The 21,632-nt window shown below is 33.0% G+C and overlaps 1 protein-coding gene across 1 annotated transcript in view; it reads right to left on the minus strand.

The window, feature by feature from the left end:
- The window catches only part of MS3_00008441 (uncharacterized protein), a 152,015-nt gene extending 131,116 nt beyond the window's left edge, over positions 1 to 20,899 (minus strand). The window contains exon 1 of the mRNA XM_051216779.1: positions 20,693 to 20,899. Within this exon, the coding sequence (XP_051065394.1) occupies positions 20,693 to 20,849 (157 nt within the window). The 5' untranslated portion in view covers positions 20,850 to 20,899. The remainder of the gene's footprint in view (positions 1 to 20,692) is intronic.
- Positions 20,900 to 21,632: the final 733 nt, after the last annotated feature.

Below are 21,632 nucleotides of genomic sequence, written 5' to 3' on the forward strand. Positions count from 1 at the left end.
TTGTTAATAAGTGTTTGAATCATCTTCTTGTTAATATTCATGAATAAACTTTGATCAGACTTTGAATCCTAATGTAAACATCAAATTTGTGATATAGATACACGCGTAACTACATTTTAATGCCAATCACAAACCGTCTATTCCAAACTATCTGTAACAATATTGTACTCATTTAAGCAATCCAAGAAAGGTACATAAATAACAAAAAAAAGACTGATCAAAGATAAGTTCTGAATACCAACGAACAGACTGATTAAATTCCTCCTAAAAATTTTAAACACTAAACATACTGTAGTCCAAAAAGCAATAATGCAGATAATGTTTAACCATATGGAATAAACTTATGCAAACTATCATCGATTGATTAGTTTCCACACATCAAAGACGTAATTTACCAATTTCAAATATCATTCTGAGCTACTATTAACTGCTGATTGAATTCTACCAATCAGCAGTTGAAATGTGACATTCAATGAAAGTGATTTAACATTTCAGTTGTAGACTTACATTCAACCATTAAAAATCATAGCCCTATGCATAGTAATTTAATTTTTCAAGTAAAGGATCATAATTATACTTTCGTAAGATATAAATAAAATAATATTGTCATGAATAAAAAGGATTTGTCTTACTTATTCCTTTCTCATCGTTTATAAACAATTATTTGACCCCCACTACAGTTATTGTCGAAGACTTACTGAATGAGTTGACAAATGATTATTTTGTAAATGCATCTTTGATTACATATATGCATGACTTAAAACATTGAATCCGAACATGTTCAACTATTCTATTTTAATGACTCAGAAATAAATGCTACCTGAAAATAACATAGAGTCAATAAACCGCCGTCTAGTTGACTCAGGTCCATTTGAAACGTATAACTGGAAAGTTTAACTAACTTACAACTATAAACCTGTAGTGACCCACTTTTATCAAGAGAACGCGATCGGTTTAATGGAAACAATTATTATTATAACCAATTTTACCAGTGATTGTTTTACTGTACTCGCTTGTTTATCTGTACTAAAGACGTCCATTATCCTTCCATTGATTGTGATCTTGTACGAATTCGGTTACGCTCAGTAACCACACTTGTAAACTGGCACGATCTCGGTATTATTTCGATACCACGAGATCCCCAACAAATACATCTCGACTGCAGCCTTCAACTGCCTTCTGATATTTGGATTACAGGGGATTTTATCGGTTAACTGGCACGTAGTCTTCCTGTAGTGGTGATCATAGTCAACCGCGACTCGACCCCACACTACAAACCTTCCTGTTTTGAATTTTTTTTGTAAATTATCAGTATATATATATTTACTTGCTATCAGAAAAATCTCACAAGTCATTATGATGCAGAATACTGGGAAACTCGAATTCGAGATTACTAGCACAGTTTTTTTTCCTTTAAAGAAATGAGATGTGAATACATTTTGAAAAATACAATTGCAGAAGTTAAACTTCTTGTAAACTCTCACAAATGAACGAATATAAACGATGGATACCAATGGTTTACAAAGATTTTTGCGATGTACATTCTCTCCACATTCTAAGTTGAATGTAAAAAGTATTTCTGAGTAAATATCCTAGTTACTTTGTGAATTGAGCCCTAAAATTTATAGTTTAACGTGAACTCATTTCTGATCATTGTATTTTATTATCATAGGTATTTCATTACATTGAATAAATATTCAGATATTTTGTGTTTATCAGAGCTAAAACATTATGTACTTAAACTGTTCAAATAACATTTGAATACAATAATCATTGTCTTTTTTGATTTCATATATGTAGAAACAATCAACTTTATCCATTTGCTTTAAGTCATTTCCGTTGATGAAGGTTACATTTTTGACTTTCGTTTTAATTCCTATGGCTTCAGCTATATACAGGAGATGGGAACAAACTCTGTAGGGAAATGATGGAGGTATACGTTAGATCACTCGAAATGATTTCAATTTATCTACATGATGACTCCTACCAATTAGATGTACCAAGATAGAACTGCTTATTGTTTTTATCTGGACCTTTATAAACCCTTCTGGTAGATGTTCACTCATTTGTTGGTTAAGTTGCCTGGTAGTACGCGCGTTATAGCTATCTCCACAGGAGCAGCTAGATTTGTAAATGCGCACCGAGGAGGCCAACTCAGGTAACTTATCCTTCGTTTGAGTAGACATCGCCGGTCGAGTCAAGAAATTAAACACAAGATTGGTTGCGTAGAATGTCCTGCTAATTACTTTCGTTAACCTATGAAGCGAATGCGACGAAAAGCTGAATTTCCTTGATGCCACACCAAGCAGGCGAAGTGATGTCTCGTTAAGTAGAAACGTGTACAGAAAAAGTCCCTCTGCCTGTCAATATACTCACTTCCATAGTATTACACCTGTCCGTTACAAGAGAAATTTGGTTAGATGTCTCACTAGCAGAGAAAAAAAGACCTGTTCAGTAGATACTTTAAATCAGGAGCTGAAATTTATCAATAACTCACTGAATGAGATCAGCTACCCCAGTGCGTTCATTAAGAAGTACATATACAATGCAAAAAAGAGGTCGGATATTTCGACTGAAGGACCAGATAAAAACAATAAGCAGTTCTATCTTGGTACATCTAATTGGTAGGAGTCATCATGTAGATAAATTGAAATCATTTCGAGTGATCTAACGTATACCTCCATCATTTCCCAACGGAGTTTTTTCCCATCACCTACATATAACTGAAGCCATAGGAATTCGTACATTTAACCCCAATTTCTGTGTACAGAAGAAATTCATAACTTCACTATCCATTCCTTTGAATGTCCTCAATTAATGACAAATATGTTTATGGCTCATATAGTAGAAGTAAAAACCATAAGAATATATCGTAATGAAAAAATACATTTACCGTTTACATATTTTATTACCTATTTTAAAGGGTAACTAGATTTTTTTAAAATTGGTAATACAGCAAACCAATATTTTGGGTAGATAACTAATTATGAGTTGATTGAAGTACAATAAGGAAAAAACCCAATAAAACTGTTCATAATAATACCAATCAATGTCTATCTAATATATTTTATTTATTTTAACGCAAAGATATTGGTACAAGGAGGCACCAAATACATATGCATCACACAAATCTCATTCGATATGTGTGAGGGCTGTGATACTGTCCGGGTGCCCAGACCGAAGCAGGTGATTTTCTTAGGAGGCCACACCCCGAGCGTTTGACCAGGACGTCTGATCCACAAGGCAGTGGAGCATCATAAGGAGATGTAGTCCGATGGTAGCCGGTGACCAACAATTGGTTCAAACGCCATTTGTTTCGTCAGGATACTGGAGCACATGTGCACGATTGATTTGGAATCCGGTTAAAGCGCCGGACATTCGCTTTTCGTCCTCTTAATTTCGTAAACAACACCCCCGCCACGAGAAGGCAGTGGTTTTAAATACATTCAAAAATGAAATGGTAATACAGATTCTTAAATATTAAATACTATATAACATATACATAATTAATCTTGTGATAGATTTATATAGTTTGTAGTTTACATTAAGATATGAACTTTGAAATGTAGAAAGTAATAGGTATTTGTCTTGTTCTAGTGTTCGACTCCGTAAAATGTACACATATACGAAACCTACTAGGAGTCGAAATCATGACCTTTAGGTATTTCAGTAAGCGTTTAGTCTAATAGTGCTATGTTATCATCTAATAATATGGATTTATAACCTAATTAACATAAGGTACTGTACAAAACGTCATCTGATGTTATTAGTGAGTAAACACGTTTTAACTCAACTTGTCCTACTTTCTTCCTAAAATTACAGGAACCACTTGACAAAATTAATCAGCATTATTTATATGAATGTTATTAGAGAATTGATTGTAAAAGTTACAAACATAAGAGCTCTATGTTTAAATCCTAGTGAGGATATGTACTTCACTATTGAAGAATTTCATACTAGGACAAAACCAGCTATCTGATGCTTTCTAATTTTCAATGGTTACTTAAGATCAGTTTAGGATATACTTGATGAAATTCAACAATCTTAACAATTCTCATTGTTAGTCAATAAAGACAATTACAATATAATCATTATTGATATTATATACCTTTGCAACCTCAAGTGGTGTCCGTCAAGGATGTCCACTTTCCCCATTTTTGTTTAACTTCATCATAGATCTACTGATGGAAATAACTTTCTCGTCGACTGAGTTCTCGGGTATTGATCTCCTTCCAGGAGGTCCACTTATCGACTTAGAATACGCAGATGACATAGTCCTGTTTGGTGAAGACGCTGACAAAATGCAGTCTTCTGGCAGCGCTGAGCAACAATGCCAGAATGTTTGGAATGCGCTTCTCTCCCTCTAAATGCAAGTTGTTGCTTCAGGACTGGTCTGCGTCAACACCTGAACTAAGGATAGGGAGTGAAGTAGTCGAACGCGTTGACAACTTCACATATCTTGGAAGTCTGATCAGCCCTAATGATTTGGTATCGGACGAAATCTCAGCACGGATTCGAAAAGCTCGTTTGGCTTTTGCCAACTTACGCCACCTGTGGCGAAGGCGAGATATCCGTCTATCAATAAAAGGACGAGTATACTGCTCGGCAGTCCGTTCTGTTTTAATTTACGGCAGCGAAACATGGCCATTAAGAGTAGAAGACACTCGTAAGCTACTAGTATTTGACCACAGATGCCTTAGAAATATTGCTGGCGTCTGCTGGGATCACCGGGTAAGTAATAGTGAGGTTAGACGCAGGGTATTAGGGAATGATGGTAAATCAGTTGATGAGGTTATGAATCTTCATCGACTGAGATGGTTGGGCCACGTGTTACGTATGCCTGAACACCGATTACCACGACGTGCAATGCTATCCGGTATTGGAAATGGTTGGAAGAAAGTTGTGGGCGGCCAAACCAAAACGTGGCATCAGTGCTTAAAGTCACTAACTTGTAGTCTGAGCCATGTTGGTAGATGCAGACTACTTGGTTGGGGTCCGCGTGACTATCCTAACCAATGGTTGGAGACTCTTGGTGACATGGCTCTGAATCGATCACAATGGCGTCGGTGTATACACTCCCTGTCTTCCCTTAAACTAAGAGATTAAAATCGCTTCATATCTTTCTTTCTACGAACCAATTGTTTCTTCTTGTATTATATCTCTATATGCAATCTTTCTCTTATATATTACCACCTTTGACATAACCACTGCTATGAATCCGGTGTTCATCTTGTTGTGCTGATGCGGTATGGCAACCTGGACCGACGCACATATGTGCCTGGTCCTACGTTGTAGCTGACTGACTGACTGACTGACTGACAGAGTAAAACAACTGACTAAATATCATAATAAAACTGAGTAACATCCAACATTTTTCTAAATGAATAAAAGATATTTCAATGGTTAAGATCATGAGTCAGTTGAAGCTTGATCACCATGGCAAACCCAGAAGCACTGGATGGCCAACTCGTCCTAGTATGGGACTACTCAGCAGTGCGCATCCACGACCTCACCCCCTGCGAGATTCGAACCCATGACCTACTGGTTTCGCGCGCGAGCACCTAACCACTAGACCAGTGAGCTGGCCGGCATTCAACTGTGACAATGTCTAACTTCAACTAATCCACGAAATTCAGCAACACATCCACCATTGTCTTCACTGAGTTACTATCTCAAAACAGACCCAGTTGAACTCCACTGATCACGGCTTCTCACTAGAACTCCAGGATATACCTCTTGAAGCCAGTCACTAGTGTTGATTAATATCAGATGGGTTTTGTGGATAGTATAGTAATTTCAATGGTTAAGATCATGAGATACATGAAAAAAAAGAAGTAAATCGAACATAATTTAGTTTCAGTGATATGGAATTTAAAAAAGGACCCTTTGTATTCTTTCCTTTTTTAATATTTTAAATCTAATTAAAAATTAAATCGAATGCGATCAAGATCACGAAAAATCGATATTGACACACACGCACACACACACATACACAGAACCCAAAAATAAAATTATTAATCCCCTTCATATTGATTATATCCCATCATTATTTTATATGGAAACAAAAACGTGTTTTCGTTTCTATTCAAGGATTTTTTTTCTTTTTTGGGGGGGACTTTTCATCATTACATATGAATTACATTAAAATGTATACAACACAATGTTAATATACATATATACTGTCATTTTATTTATAACTATCTCCATGTGTTTTATGAATATATGTGTTTGTATGAGTCTGTTCATGAATTTAGATAACTAAAAAGAGTTTATTAGAAAAAAAATTGAGGGGGGGGTCTTCTACCTGCTAATGAATATACTTCACAACTCACTATGAGGTTCACTGATCTACTGTTTTCCTTATATATATAATTCTATTAAACTGAATAGTAACCAAAGTGTAGACTTGAAAAAAAAACATTTTTAGCAAAAAATTTTCATTTTTTTCTCTTCGAAAGGACGAATATGTTTACGGATCATTTATTCCGATCATAAAGTATAGATAGACATGATAGTATACTTCAATATATCTTCATTGATTATTTGTCCTTATTTCTTTACTGTATATAGGTCATATTCACTTGATTGTTTATTAATATTATTACAAGTAAATACTTTATATAATTTAAAATGAAATAATATTTATCAGTTTAGGGATTGTGGAGATTGTTAAGTTTTTGATTGAAATCATAAGTCAATTGAATCTAGACCACCATGGAAAATCTGGAAGCACTGGACGGCCGTTTCGTTCTAGTATGGGACTTCTCGGAAGCGCGCATCTACGATCCCGCTTACCGCGAGATTCCAACCCAAGACCTATCAGTCTCGCACCAGGCGCGAGCTATTCCGTGTCGGGTAGAAACAGGTGTCTTCCTCAGTACAAAAGAAGATGGTCACGCAATTTCGTGGATTGGTTGAGGTTAGACATTAACACCATTGGATGACGGACAGCTCAGTCGTCTAGTTGGTTAAGCGCTTAGTGCGAGACTGATAGGTTCTGGGTTCGAATCTCGCGAGGTACAGGATCGTGGATGCGCACCGCTGAGGAGTCCCATACTAGGACGAGTTGGCCATCCAGTGCTTCCAGGTTTTCCATGGTGGTCTAGCTTCAACTGACTCGTGATTTCAATGAAATAATATTTGTCAATATCTAAAATCACTATGGGATTTGAATCAATGACTACATCTCTGTGATAACGTGGTATGGCAACTCGAACTAATGTACGTACGTACGAAGTTCTTCGTTGTTACTGATGACTGGAAATCAATTGATATTTAGCGATTTTCTAATGTTTTATTTGATAGTTTGGTTTGAACATCATTATTTGTGGCGACTTGGTTTCAAGTTGATTCCTTAGTCTTTGTTTATTAATCACCTTAATAACTGTTACTGATTTAGTCGTAATCGGTATATAAATTCAAAAGACAACACGAATTTCTGACTATAGTTTTTTTATTGGATAGTACTGATAACAAATTTACAAGTAGACCAAGCGAATTTGTGCAAAAATACCAATACGTGCGAGTAAATGAATAGAGAGGTGAATTTCGAGTCGAATCAATTAATACGATTCAAGCACATGGGAAAGCGAAAGATTCATCGAATGATATATAAGCAACTAATGTTCAAGGCAGAGTAAGCATTATGTGCGTAGGCTATCACATGTGACCAAACATAACATGTTTATACAGATATGACAGTAATAACAATAATACAAAGAAATAGACAAATTGTTACTGTTTAAATAACACTATCTGTCAAATAAGTTAATTGAAGGGCTTCATAAAATGAATCGTAAATAAACTTACATGTAGGCAAGGTGTTATAGACTTACTAAACTTTCTGATATATAATTCTAATATTGGTAAGATGGTTTATTGAACTTTGTAACGAACGGTCATATAAAGTAGTGATGTAATTTTAAAAAAATCATGTCTGTATTCAGTGAACGTAAGACTTAATACAAAACATAGACGAGATATGGTTAGGACAACAGGATAAATCAATTTAAGGGTAAAGGAATATAAATGTCACTTGAAATATATTTGTTTAACATGACAACATAAATATACATTTTCATAAAGAGCATGGTTTTCTAATTCATCTTTAAATAAACATACGTTTATTGATTTATTCTAGTCTTATCCATACTATGGACTCCAAATGCACCGGTGGGGAGAGTCAGCTCTCTCTCTCTCTTTCTCTCTCAAAATGCTCTCACATGGCCACGCGTATACAACCACTGTCAGGGAAGTCTTACTCAATACCCTCGCGCACCACGGGTGTTGTTTACGAAATTGAGAAGACGAAAACTCAATATCCGGCGCTCTAATCGGATTGGTGGATACGGTAAATCCACCTGAGATAGTTGGAAAACCTAGATTCCAATCCAGTGGTGCACATGGGTTCCAGAATCCTGAGAGAACAAGTGGCATATGAACCAATTATTGGTCACCGGATATCATGGGACTGCATTTCCTTATATTGCTCCACTGTGTCATGGATTAAACCTTTAGTTCGAAGGCTCTGGGCGCGGCCCACTAAGAAGACCATCTGCCGGGCACCCGCGCAGTACTACAGCTCACACACAAATCAAGTGACTTGTGTGGCGCATATGTATTCGTTGCCTCTACCAATATTTATGCATTCAAATAAATTAATTAAAACATCCATACCATGACAAGTTTTATCTGTAACTATCAACCCCTATAATAACTTAAGACTATTTACAGTCGCCCTTAAATGCCCTGTTATGGCGGAGGAGAGAGAGAGTCAACTCTCCCTTTCGATATGTTCTCACATAGCCAGGCGTATATAGTCACTCCCACGGAAGTCTTACTTACCGCCTTCTCGTGACGAGCAAAGTCCAAAAAGAAGTTGTAGAAAGCTGATCTTCATTATAGTAGGTAGTAATGAATAGAAAATTGCTTTGTGTCAAATAGAAATAAGGTCATGGAAATAAGTATATATTTCGAAATATAATCAGTTTAACACTCAACAAGATTGATTCTCTTTTTTTTAAATGGTTTGATTGATAATCTACTTAGAAACGATAACGATATTATTACAAACATAATCAGACTAACATAAAAGGAGAGATTACATATTCATTACGTAACAGTGCATTATATGAAAGGAAGTGATGAATAGATTATATTTGATTAAATATTTAAAAAAGAATTATTATTATCAGAAGGGGTTTTGTGGAGATTGTAGTAATTTCAACAGTTGAGATCATGAGTCAATTGAAGCTAGACCACCATGGAAAATCTGGAAGCACTGGATGGCCAACTCGTCCTAGTATGGGACTACTCAGCAGTGCGCATCCACGATCCCGCCTCAAGGGATTCGAATCCAGGACCTATCAGTCTCGCGCCAGGCGCTTAACCAACTAGACCACTGAGCCGTCATCCAATGGTGTTAATGTCTAACCTCAACTAATCAACGAAATTGAGCGACATATCCACCATTGTCATCAGTGAGTTACTACCTCACAACTGACCCGGTTGTTATCATTGTGTAGTGTAATTTATACATAAAATTCATATTCATGGATGATATTTTATTGTAATGACTTATTTATGGTACATATACTGTAATAGTCAATTATTGTGTTAATATACAACTGTCATTATAATAACTAACCCACAATAAAATAAATCAAGAAGGTAGAACACCTATTACGTTGGAGATGTTAAATCCCCAAAACTCACCTGGTAAATGCCTTAATTTTGTAATTTTATTTTGGAAACTTAAATTTCCTTGTTTTCGCCTTCATGTCGTATTTCCCACTTGGGAGAATCTTTAACGCTATTGGTCCGTTGTGTATTTTTAGTATGTTATTTTTGCAACGCTTCCTAAGGACAGTTTTGTGCTGTATACATACGTTTGATTTGTGTCTGTTATTATTCTGGCTTACGGAATATACTTTCCCGTTTCAAGCTTGGACTTCTTCCTCTAGTTAGCGAGGCTGGGACGCATCAGTTAGTTAGCTTATTGGTCTACGATCTGAAGTCTTTGTTCCGTTCGCATACTAAGTGGACTCGTAATAGCTTCAAACCTAGCAGTTTGAGAATGGTACATGTCACATCTTTCCCCATGACTGTTACATCAAGTACGATAGAGTTTTATCATTAGATTTTAATTTTTTTTCAAATCATTTACATGTTCAGTATTTAATTAATGACTGTTGTTACTGATTAGATCTGTAGTGATCTGGGAAATTTTTACAACATGTTTATATCAGAAAGGATTTTGTGGATATTATTGTAATTTTAATAGATGAGGTCATGAGTCAATTGAAGCTAGACCACCATGAAAAACTTGGAAACAGTGAACGGCCGTTTCGTCCTATCGTGGGACTCGTCAGCAGTGAGCATCCACGATCCCGCCTAACCACTAGACCACTGAACTGGCCGGCATTCAACGGTGTTAATGTTTAAATTCCAGTTAATCAAGCCCATGACAGAAGATACAACTGATATTTCATTAATTATATATTAAATAGTAACTAAGCATACACAGAACATTTTGATATTTAATTAACTCAAATTATTTGATAAAGTGTACTAACATGATATATCAACTAGAAATTTCATACACTTGTTGCTCTTTATTATGATGAATGATTATGAATGGCCATGAAACAACCATACCTGAACTTATGTAATCAAAAGAACATAATTGTAAATCGATCCTTACTATGATGATTTTATCATCAGTTTATTATGTAATTTTTGCAGTTTTCTTCTCTATCTTCTATTTTAATTATATTACTTAGTTCGAAGTCAAATCTTTATTATTTACTTTTTAACTAACTGATCTTAATTCATGTTATTTAGGATCATAGGTTAATTGAAGTTAATCATCAAGACCGTTGAGTGCCTGCTCAGTAGTCTAGAGGTTAAGTGTTCACGAGCGAGACTGAAAGGACGAAACGACCACCCAGTGCTGCAAAGTTCTCAATTATGGTCTAGCTTAGATCGACTCATATATTTAATTATTTGTTATTATGTCTGATAATCCAGAATCTTCTCTCATATATAGTATTTATTTACAACACTCATTACATATATTTTTACTACACCATCGCGATGATACTTATCCATTTTTACTGTTATACGTATGTCAGTGAGTCAGTAACGACGTAGAACTTCATACGTACATACATTAATTCGAGTTGCCATACCACATTAGCACAAGGATGCAGTATGTAAACGTTATAATAATTTTGATTATACGTTGTAAGTAGTTGATGAGAATCTTATGAAATAAAATGATAGAATATATATATACGGTTTATTTGGAATCTAATAATCAGTTATGACGTAAAAATTATGAGTTATTCTCATTAGGATAGGCACATTTACGTAAATCTATTGATGATAGGACCTTACAGTACAATTTTAGTTGGCAATATTTGTTTAGTTAACTTGTATAATTAACTAACTACTACTGAATAATTATTAATTGTAATAAATATAATAATGGATTGATGTCGGTAATTCAATAGCTCAGTGATAGCATCTTATTCTGTGGAACTAGAAAATGTAGATCATAAGCTGTCTCAATATTACAGCCATACCTTGCGGAGGAGTTATAACCAGCGTGAAACATGAGTTTAGCCTCTATTAGCTATTGTTTATTAAAGTGGAGGGATGCAATTCCAGGTTATTCAGACTAATGACTACACTGCAACATAGATGATTAAATTTAATAACCACCCAACAACCAAAATAGAAATGACATTACTCAGTAATCAGGTAATTTAATTTTGTGATTTAGTTTCGTTACAATCTTAGATGTTTGGTTGGATAGTTATCAGTCACTGATTTGTATAAGTTACCAATAATCTCAAACAAAATCTTAGTAAAAATATGGGTTTAACACCACTGAAAAAGTAACATTTAAATACTTCATGTAGAAGTTAATAATATATAAAGACTATAATTTATGGACGAACCAATCAGGGATAAGACTAAAGGTCTTGGATTTTGGCGCGAAATTCATTCATCCATTTGACTAAATAAGGTCTTGGCATTATAGCTGATGTCAGTTCGTGATGAAAACCTTAGATCAAACTCTTAACCTTAACCATCAACTGTAAATCACAATCCTTATCCTTCACATGGGTGAAAAACCCTCATTTGACCCTAGTCAGTAGGTGGACATTCTCAAAGCCATTTTAGCGTCACTCAAAGGTCGTCCATAAATTATAGTCTTATCTGAAAATGTTATTCAGCATGACAATGAAAACTACCCAATTGAATTATCTAACTTGAAGTGTATAAAATCACCAACATCTTAGTTATCGTCAACGATGAGATGTTAGATGGTTGGAAGTAGTAGACAAGAAGTCTTGTTTGACCTAGGTTTAATGCCATTTGACACTTATCAACTAGGAATCTGAACACTAGTCACCTATCCTTAATAAGTTAAAAGTTTCTTGTTAACCATTATAATTCAAAGAAGTTTCATTATGATGAACTTAATATGCAGGATAATAATCACTGTTTACTAATCAATCAATTATAAACAACCTAATGTTGTAGTATCTACTGTCACTTAAATAATTACTGATGTAATAGAGATATGTGTTACCAAAAATCATACTTCATCTTAGAAGAAAATTTAGCCTATTGAGAATTCTTCCTTTATTGTCGAATAAACACATCATTATGTATTAGCATATAGTTGAAATGATGAGTCAATTGAAGCTAGACTACTATGGAAAACCTGGAATCACTGGACGGCCAACTCTTCCTAGTATGGGACTCCTCAGCAGTGAGCATCAACGACCCGTCTCGCGAAATTCCAACCCATGGCCTATCAGTCTCGCATGCGAGCGCTTAACCAATACACCACTGAGCTGGCCGCCATCCAACGGTGTTAATGCCTAACTTCAACCTGGGTTCGAATCTCGCAGGGGGTGGGATCGTGGATGCGCACTGCTGAGGAATCCCATACTACGACGAGTTGGCCGTCCAGTGCTTCCAGGTTTTCCATGGTGGTCTAGCTTCAATTGAATCACAATCTCAACTATTGAAATTACTAAAATCTCTACAAAACCCCTTTTGATATTAGTAATATAGTGTAAAAAATACACTTAAAACCACTTATACAAAAGTCCCTAAAGGTTAGTAAGAATATGATTGTTGACATTGAAATATCATGAAAGTAACGAAATAAAGTGTAAACATTATATATACCCTATTTACATGTATCCATTACACAACATAAGCATATACTTATGACAACAATCTCTATTAAACATAAATAAATATGATAAAGTAAACAAATGAACATTGAGGAAACAGCTAAAATATAGAACAGATTTTTCTACAATAATATAACCTATAATTATAATACTTAGTTATATAAAAACTATGCATAATGGCAAAGGTTTTAATAATTTAAATAGTTTAAGTATATAAAACTATACAAATAAAAAGAGGATGTTCTTTTTTCAATCACTTTACATTGACAAAACTTGTGACTTAAGACTATATTGAGGCAATTCACACAGGATGCATATATGCTAACATGAAATTGATCAATTGGAGTCTTCAATAACAATGGGAAGATACAAATAAAACAAGATCAAGTGAATGTTTCCATTGTTTTTTTCTAATTTTCTTGTAACTAGTTCATTATTAGCCAGATTAGGATTTTTTTATTCATTTCGATAGAATAATGAGATGAAGTTGATCTGGAAAAAAAGAATGTCATGTATTTGTGCTATACATTTTGAACAATTTGGTCACACATTTACTTGTCAGGGTATTTTATATGAAAAAATTAATAAAGTTCAATGAAATGAAAGATCAAGGAAACAAGGTGAAAAAAATTGGGAGAGAAACAATTTTACATCGTATTGAAAGAATAAGAAATAGTCACGTTATCCTAGGCCATAGAATGAATTAAGGATTACCAGAGTAAATTCAAGGTTATGTAATTATTATTTTGGAATTATTATTATTTCAATAGTTGAAATCATGAGTAAATTGAAACTAGACCATCATGGAAAACCTGGAAGCACTGGACGGCCTTTTCGTTCAATTAACTCATGATTTCAACTGTTAAAATTACTACAATCTCAACAAAAGCCCCTTCGGATACTAATTAACATATACTCGCTAGTGACTGACTTCAACATGCATCTCATACAATGACTCGCACACTGAAATTTGATGAAGCATGTCTAAATCCACTGTCATAAATAAATTAATATATTTGTAATATCTCAATGAATAGAAAAAGTAAACTTTTGTGACGTTTCGTAACTCAATGTAAGTCACTTCTTCAGAGAATAAATAACTGAATTATAATTAATCCAAGTTTCCTTTTGTACTATTTAAACTTGGATCAATTTTTTGTATTTGGTTATTTATTCTCTGAAGACGTGGCTTACACTGAGTGATGAAACTTCAGAAAATCTCATTTTTCTACTCATAATGGCATTACGAAGATAGTGATTTCTTTAAAAAGGAAAGTACTTTTCAACGGAATGTATCATCATTAATTCTTAGTCACTAATTTAATTAAAATATTTAGTCTATGCATTAAAGAGTGCATGAAAAATGAGTTACTCTATGGTGTTGATCACTATTTTAAGGCTATATAACTCATTCCAGATTCTGAACAGGACTATTTATTCACTCTACTTGAGTCACGTTTCGACCTTTTTAATTATTCACTTATCAACGCTGACTGCTCTCATATTAGCGTATATGTGTGTACACTTCTTATCCTATTCATTACATATATGTAGGTTTTTTTTGTGTGACTATGAATATGGATTAACGCTTGGATTAAATGGAGTTGGCTGACATGTCTTCTTCACTGCGTGCCCTTTCGTTTCGCTTCGCTCTGTCTTCTTCACTTTATTGTCTGCAATTCTCTGATTGTCTATTCCGATTAACGAGTGTACAAACTATAAGTATTCATATATCCATTCTCGTATTTGACTTATCTAATTCCATTATTCACCAACACGATTTAAGTCAATCAAATATATCTGAACAGTCAGCATGTATATTTCAACAGCAATCATTCAATAACAATCATTTGTCCAATCTAATTGGAATCAAATCCTGGACTACAAAACGTTTTTTGAGGTAATAATGAATAATATATCAACAAATAACATAAATAGAATCTTCACTTATCAAATACTAAAAAACAACTCTATACATAAATGTTATATCAATAAACAATCAACTAGTTTACTTATACAATGCCGATACAATCAAATGTAAAGCTTCATTTATTTTTGTTCTATGTATATATAATTGTTTATCATTTAAATGCGAATATAAACTTAGAATAGTCTTCAACCTATTAGCAATTGAATAAATGATTTTACAGACAAGACATTACTATATAGAATACTTAAAATTTTTAAAAATCTTTTAAAAGGGATAGTATAGGACATTCAACAAGTTATATATTACTATCACTTTTATTATGAGTACTATTACTAGTGCTATTACCATCACTATTATTACTGTTACTACTATTATTACTATCACTATTATTGTCATTACTACCACTATTATCACTATTACAATTATTGTTATCACTATTGTCATTGATATTACCATTACTATTATTATTATTATCACTATTACCGTTATTATTACCATTATACTCTGTTAGACGGCTTTCATAAACATCTCAAGTGAATACAAGCCTTAGTAACTACATCAAAAAAAAATGTAAATGCTCCTTTTTTAAAAAAAAATAGTACTCAAACAAAAAACAAATGAAAAAGCACTGCGCAATAAACGTTAATTTCAAAAAAATTTTTTTAATTTTAAATAAAAAATTCTGTTAATCATTAGATAAAATAAAATTTACATGAATGGTAGTAAGTAACTATGGTAATGAATCTACGGTATATATATATATATATATACACACAGACATACACAAACAATGACATACAGACATGTACAAATACTTTGTAAAGTATGGTGGAATTGTTTGTTTGTTTGTTTTTTAAATATAACTTGGTCGTTTGTTTTATGCTGAATGATAACAGTCGATTGTCAAATGATATCACATGTAATTTAACATTATTTCGGTATAAAAACAATGTTCTCTTTTTATTTTATTGGATAAATTAAGTCTATAGATTAGCCATAACAATACAATCATCAAAGTGTAATATCTATCATTGTACAACTTAATAATCAATTCAGTGGAGAGATCCTTAAGCTGAACTTTGTTATTACTTTTTCTCAAAATTAAAGAATAAATATCATCGGTAAATTCAGATTTTCTTGAAGTTTCATCACTCAGTGTAAGCCACGTCTTCAGAGAATAAATAACCAAATACAAAAAATTGATCCAAGTTTAAATAGTACAAAAGGAAACTTGGATTAATTATAATTCAGTTATTTATTCTCTGAAGAAGTGACTTACATTGAGTTACGAAACGTCACAAAAGTTTACTTTTTCTATTCATTGAGATATTACAAATATATTAATTTATTTATGACAGTGGATTTAGACATGCTTCATCAAATTTCAGTGTGCGAGTCATTGTATGAGATTTACATTTTCTTGGTACAAAATGGAACACTAGTAGATGTTATTCATATGATGATGAATTGATAACAATCAAAAATCGAAATTTGTTAACACATATATGGCTGATATATAGATATGTATATGTGGAATAATACACAGCACGTATCAATCATTAGTGTTCTCCGACAGTCGAATAAATTTGAAATTCTGTTAACCCATGATGAAGCTATTCTTATCTTACTTAAACAGTTATGAAAATTATGTTGAAATGATTTTGGACTTCAAACTCGGACATGAATAACAATGACTACCACCAACAAATACTAATATATATAATGAGCATAAGAAAAATGACTAAGAGTGGAAGATAATTGATTATGGAACGTTTTGATGAATCAGGTGTATACAAATCTTTGAGGTAATTTTGATTGATCACATTTAGAAGAATTTCAGTGTTTGTATGACAGTTTATTGAAGCACTTATAAGAATAAGAATACTAATTTGAACAATGCGAAAGTACATGATAAAGTATTTGTCAGGGAAACCAGTGTCAAATTTGTCATTGGTGTCTTATCAAACAGAAATTAGATGTGACTCGGAGTTTAAATATTACAAAGGAAATTTGGAATAATTTTGATTTATTTATGTATTCTCCGAAGAAGTGGGTTACATTGAGTTACGAAACGTCGGAAAATTTTATTTTTCTACTGACTGAGCCAATAAAAATAGATTAATTTATTAATGTTAAACTATGGAATGTTCAATTTATTCAAAATGATGAATTCAAACCTTGGTCGTGATATTGGTAAGATTGTATTAGATCTTCACTAGCCTAATAATCACTATGATTAGTACATATTATGAACGTTGTAGATTCGCTTCTAGTATAGTTAATAATTTTGTACAAATGATTTGCATGTTTTTCCCAAGGATTCATCAAGTTCATAAAAATAAATCATACGAAGTGTCGGATGTCAACAAGAAAATACTAACATTATTAATAGTATATGTTAGAGTTTGTATTTAGCCGACATTGATATGATCAGTCGTTATATTAGTATATATGAGTTCTTAGTAGACTGCCTTGATATTGCCATATTAGCCATAAGTATTTATAAAAATCAAATACTAGAAAGTAAGGGGTGGAATCTCAAATACACGTTTTGTTCTACTTAGGGATTGTCATCAATAAATCAAATAAGCGCATATACATGAGATTAAATATTTTTTTAGCATGTTATTTCACTTCATTCACAATGTAGCTAAGACATGAAACCTTCACGTGTAACGAATTAAGACGTACTTTTTAAGCACACACATACTACTTCCAAATGATACTATTTCAGTAGTTTTTTTCTTAATTTTATCAAAGAAAAACATCAGGGTAGCATTGAGATAAAAATTAACTGGTGAATATCAAATAGTATGAAACGTTAATCCTGGATTTCACAACTAGCTACAATTCATTATTTCTGACTTAGTAACCACAAAACCTTTAAGATTGATCAGTCAGTGATTATGTTAATGAGGTTTACAGTCAGATGAAAATAAGCTATTTCTAATCTTTGAAAAATTCGTCATTCCTTCTTTAATTATTGGATAACCGTGTATTTATATCGTAAGTTATTATACTGGATTTTATAACAGTTTTTGATCAAATTATGTAAATAAACATTATGTAGCCAGCCAGTATGGTTTATTTTCTGTAGTGAAATGAAGAATAAATTTACGTGAATAGTTACTTATTTAATAATTGAATTCATGAATCAATTAAAGCTAGATCACCATGGAAAACCTGGAAGCACTGAACGGTCGTTTCGTCGTGACGGTGGAGCAACTTCGTAGATTGGTTGAAGTTAGACCTTTACACTGTTGGATTCCGGCTCAGTAATCTAGACGTTAAGTATTCGCTTACGAGACCAATATGTCCTGGGTTAGAAACTCGCGTAGGGGGATCGTGAATACGCACTGTTGAGAAGTCATATACTAAGACGAAATGACTGTCCGGTGCTTCTAGATTTTTCATGGTAATCTAACTTTAATTGATTCAGGAATTCTGTATAAAATTGCTGTAAATCTATGTCTTGTAAAGAAGAAAATTTTACAGTGTAAATAAAGTAAGACTATAGTTTATGAACAAACTAATCAGATATAAGTGAACTGGTCTTAGATTTTGCCTTAATAACATTTTAGCATTTTAGTTGATATTATTTCATAATGAAAAGCCTATATCGAATTGACAATCCTAATCATTTACTGTAAATCATAGTTCTTATTGTTCATACTACTTTATAACTCACATTTAGTTCCAGTGAATTGATGGACATCTTCAGTGTCACTTTAGCATCACTCAAATATCGTCCATAAATTATAGTCTCATTATACATAACAATGGAATTACAAAATTTTGTTAAAATATACTAATGTAGTTCCTATTATCAAATGAAGTAACAGATCATACATCATTAGCAATATGCTCCGTTTGCAGTATTTAGACACTTTACAGATTTTCTTACTTTGACCAATAAAATTAATTACTAACTCAGTATTATTTTGGCATTCAGAAAAGTAAAAATTAAAAAAACTTGATTGAGATGATACAATCAGAGAGAGGTTTTGTGGATATTATAGTAATTTAATAGTTGAATTCATTAGTCAACTGAACCTAGATCACTATGGAAAACCTGGAAGCACTGGACGGTTGTTTCGTCCTGGTATGGAACTCCTCCTTGACAGTGCACATCCACGATCCCGTCTGGCGTGATTCGATTCTAACCAAAGTTCTACTCTAATATAACATCAGTGTAATACTTGGTAAATGAAATCAATTTTAATAAAATGTTACCGAATCAATTAACAGTGTTTATCTATGTATAGATTGTGATGTTCATTTTAATAATTATCTAATCGCCTGGCGCGAGACTCATAGGTCCTGGGCTCGAATCTCGCGAGATGCGGGATCGTGGATGGGCGCTGCTGAGGAGTCCTATACTAGGGCGAAACGACCGTCCAGTGCTTTCAGGTCTTCCATGGTGATCTAGCTTCAATTGACTAATGATTTCAATCAGCGAAATTGTTTAAGAGTTAACTGGGCATGTTTGTGAATCAAGCAGTTAATTATTAAAAATGAATATGTAAATATTTTAATAAAATCTAGAAATCCTAGATGTAATGGTGACACTATAATTTGTGGAGGACATTTGGGTGACACCAAAATGACATTGAGAGTGTTCACTTAATAAACAGGACTAAATGAGGGTTATAAACCACTGTGAGGAATTAGAATCATGATTTGCAATTGATGATTAAGGTTAGGGATTAGATTTAGGGTTTTTATCACGATATGAAATCAGTTATAATGCCAAAATCTCTATTTAGCCAACTGGATGAATGAATTTCGCGCCCAAATCCAAGATCTGTTATCTTATACCTGATTGGTTTGTACATAAATTATAGTCTCGCCGATGCAAATTTTAAGTTCAATTGATGAGTAAGGTAAAGATATATATAGTACTGACATTTATGAATTTAAAGATTAGTTATATTTAAGGAGAATCCTATTTATTCTACGGTACAGATAGATAACATACTTGTCTAATTGTAATTTGCTTCACAGAATTAACTAACCTAATAAATCTCTATAAAGGTATATATAAGCTCCGATTTACAAACATTTTCTAAACTGATTACTATCAAAATCTAGTAAATTTAATTTTGTAATGAATCATAAACTGTTATGTATTATCCTACCGTTTAAAAACATTCGATTATGCTTTATATAATTCAATTAAACCAATTTTATAAAATAGATTGTAAAAAACAATCCTCTAACTTCAATATAGAGTTGATGAGATTATTAAATGTTTGATTGAGATCATAAATCGATCGATGTTAAATCACAATTCGTATGTTCGAGCACGAGATTGAAGATCCTAGGCTCGAATCCCGCGTGGCGGGATCATCAACACACACTACTGAGTAATCCCACAATAAAACGAGTCAGCCGTCCAATACTTCCAGATTTTCAATGATGGTTTAACATAAATCAGTTCATGATCTCAATCAAAAATCCTCTACCTTAATCATTTTAAATATAAAAATCATATTAATATTTTCCTCATCAAAAAGAAAAAAACAAAGAAGAAAGAATAACTCACCAAGATCTAGACTTCGAAGTCTCCAATATTCAACACCTTCTCGTATATTTTTTAATGAACTATATTCCATAATAAATCCATGTATACATCTTTGTAATGGTATTAATAGTAGTATTATTATTATTAAAATACTTAATATCCATGAAATATTATTCATTTCTTTCCTGTTCTGTTATTATTATTATTTATTATTATTATTACTATTATTATTAATTCTGTACATGTTTTTTCTATAAAATGGAAAATCAGTTTTCAAATGTTTAAAGCCATAGAAACAATTTATATGACATGCTAGAAAAAACTGACCAATCATATTATGAGAACATACTGATTATTGATTGGCTGAAAAGATTCCCAATTAAAATTATTATTATTATTATGTGTTTCTAAGTCATGTATAAATTTTTTTTGATAAAAGTCCGTGCAATTTATAATCATTCAGTGATTAAATAATTCCATTAAAGTGTATTATATCATATTATATGTTATATCAGTCAGTCAGTTACAACGTAGGATCAGGCACATATATGTAACGGTCCATGATGCCATACCTCAATAGCACGGTAAGATGAACACCGAATTCATAGAAGTAGTTAATTCAATCGTGTTAATATACAGAAGAAAGATTATGTGTGATAATATAGTATAGGAAGAAAGATTTAGTACATAGGAAGAAAGATGAACCAATTTTAATCTCATAGTTTAAAGGAAGTCAGAGAGTGTATACATTGACACCATTGTGATAGATTCTGAGTCATGTCACACAGAGTATCCAACCATTGGTTAAGATGGTCACGCAGACTCCAACCAAGTAATCTCCATCTACCAACATGACAAAGACCAGATGTTAGTGACTTCAAGGACTAATGCCACGTTTTGGTTTGACAACATCTTACTTTCTTCCAACTATCCCCTACACTAGTGAGCACTGCGCGTCGTG

This window comes from Schistosoma haematobium, chromosome 6, assembly GCF_000699445.3.
Source record: "Schistosoma haematobium chromosome 6, whole genome shotgun sequence".
Taxonomy (NCBI): Eukaryota; Metazoa; Platyhelminthes; class Trematoda; order Strigeidida; family Schistosomatidae; genus Schistosoma; species Schistosoma haematobium.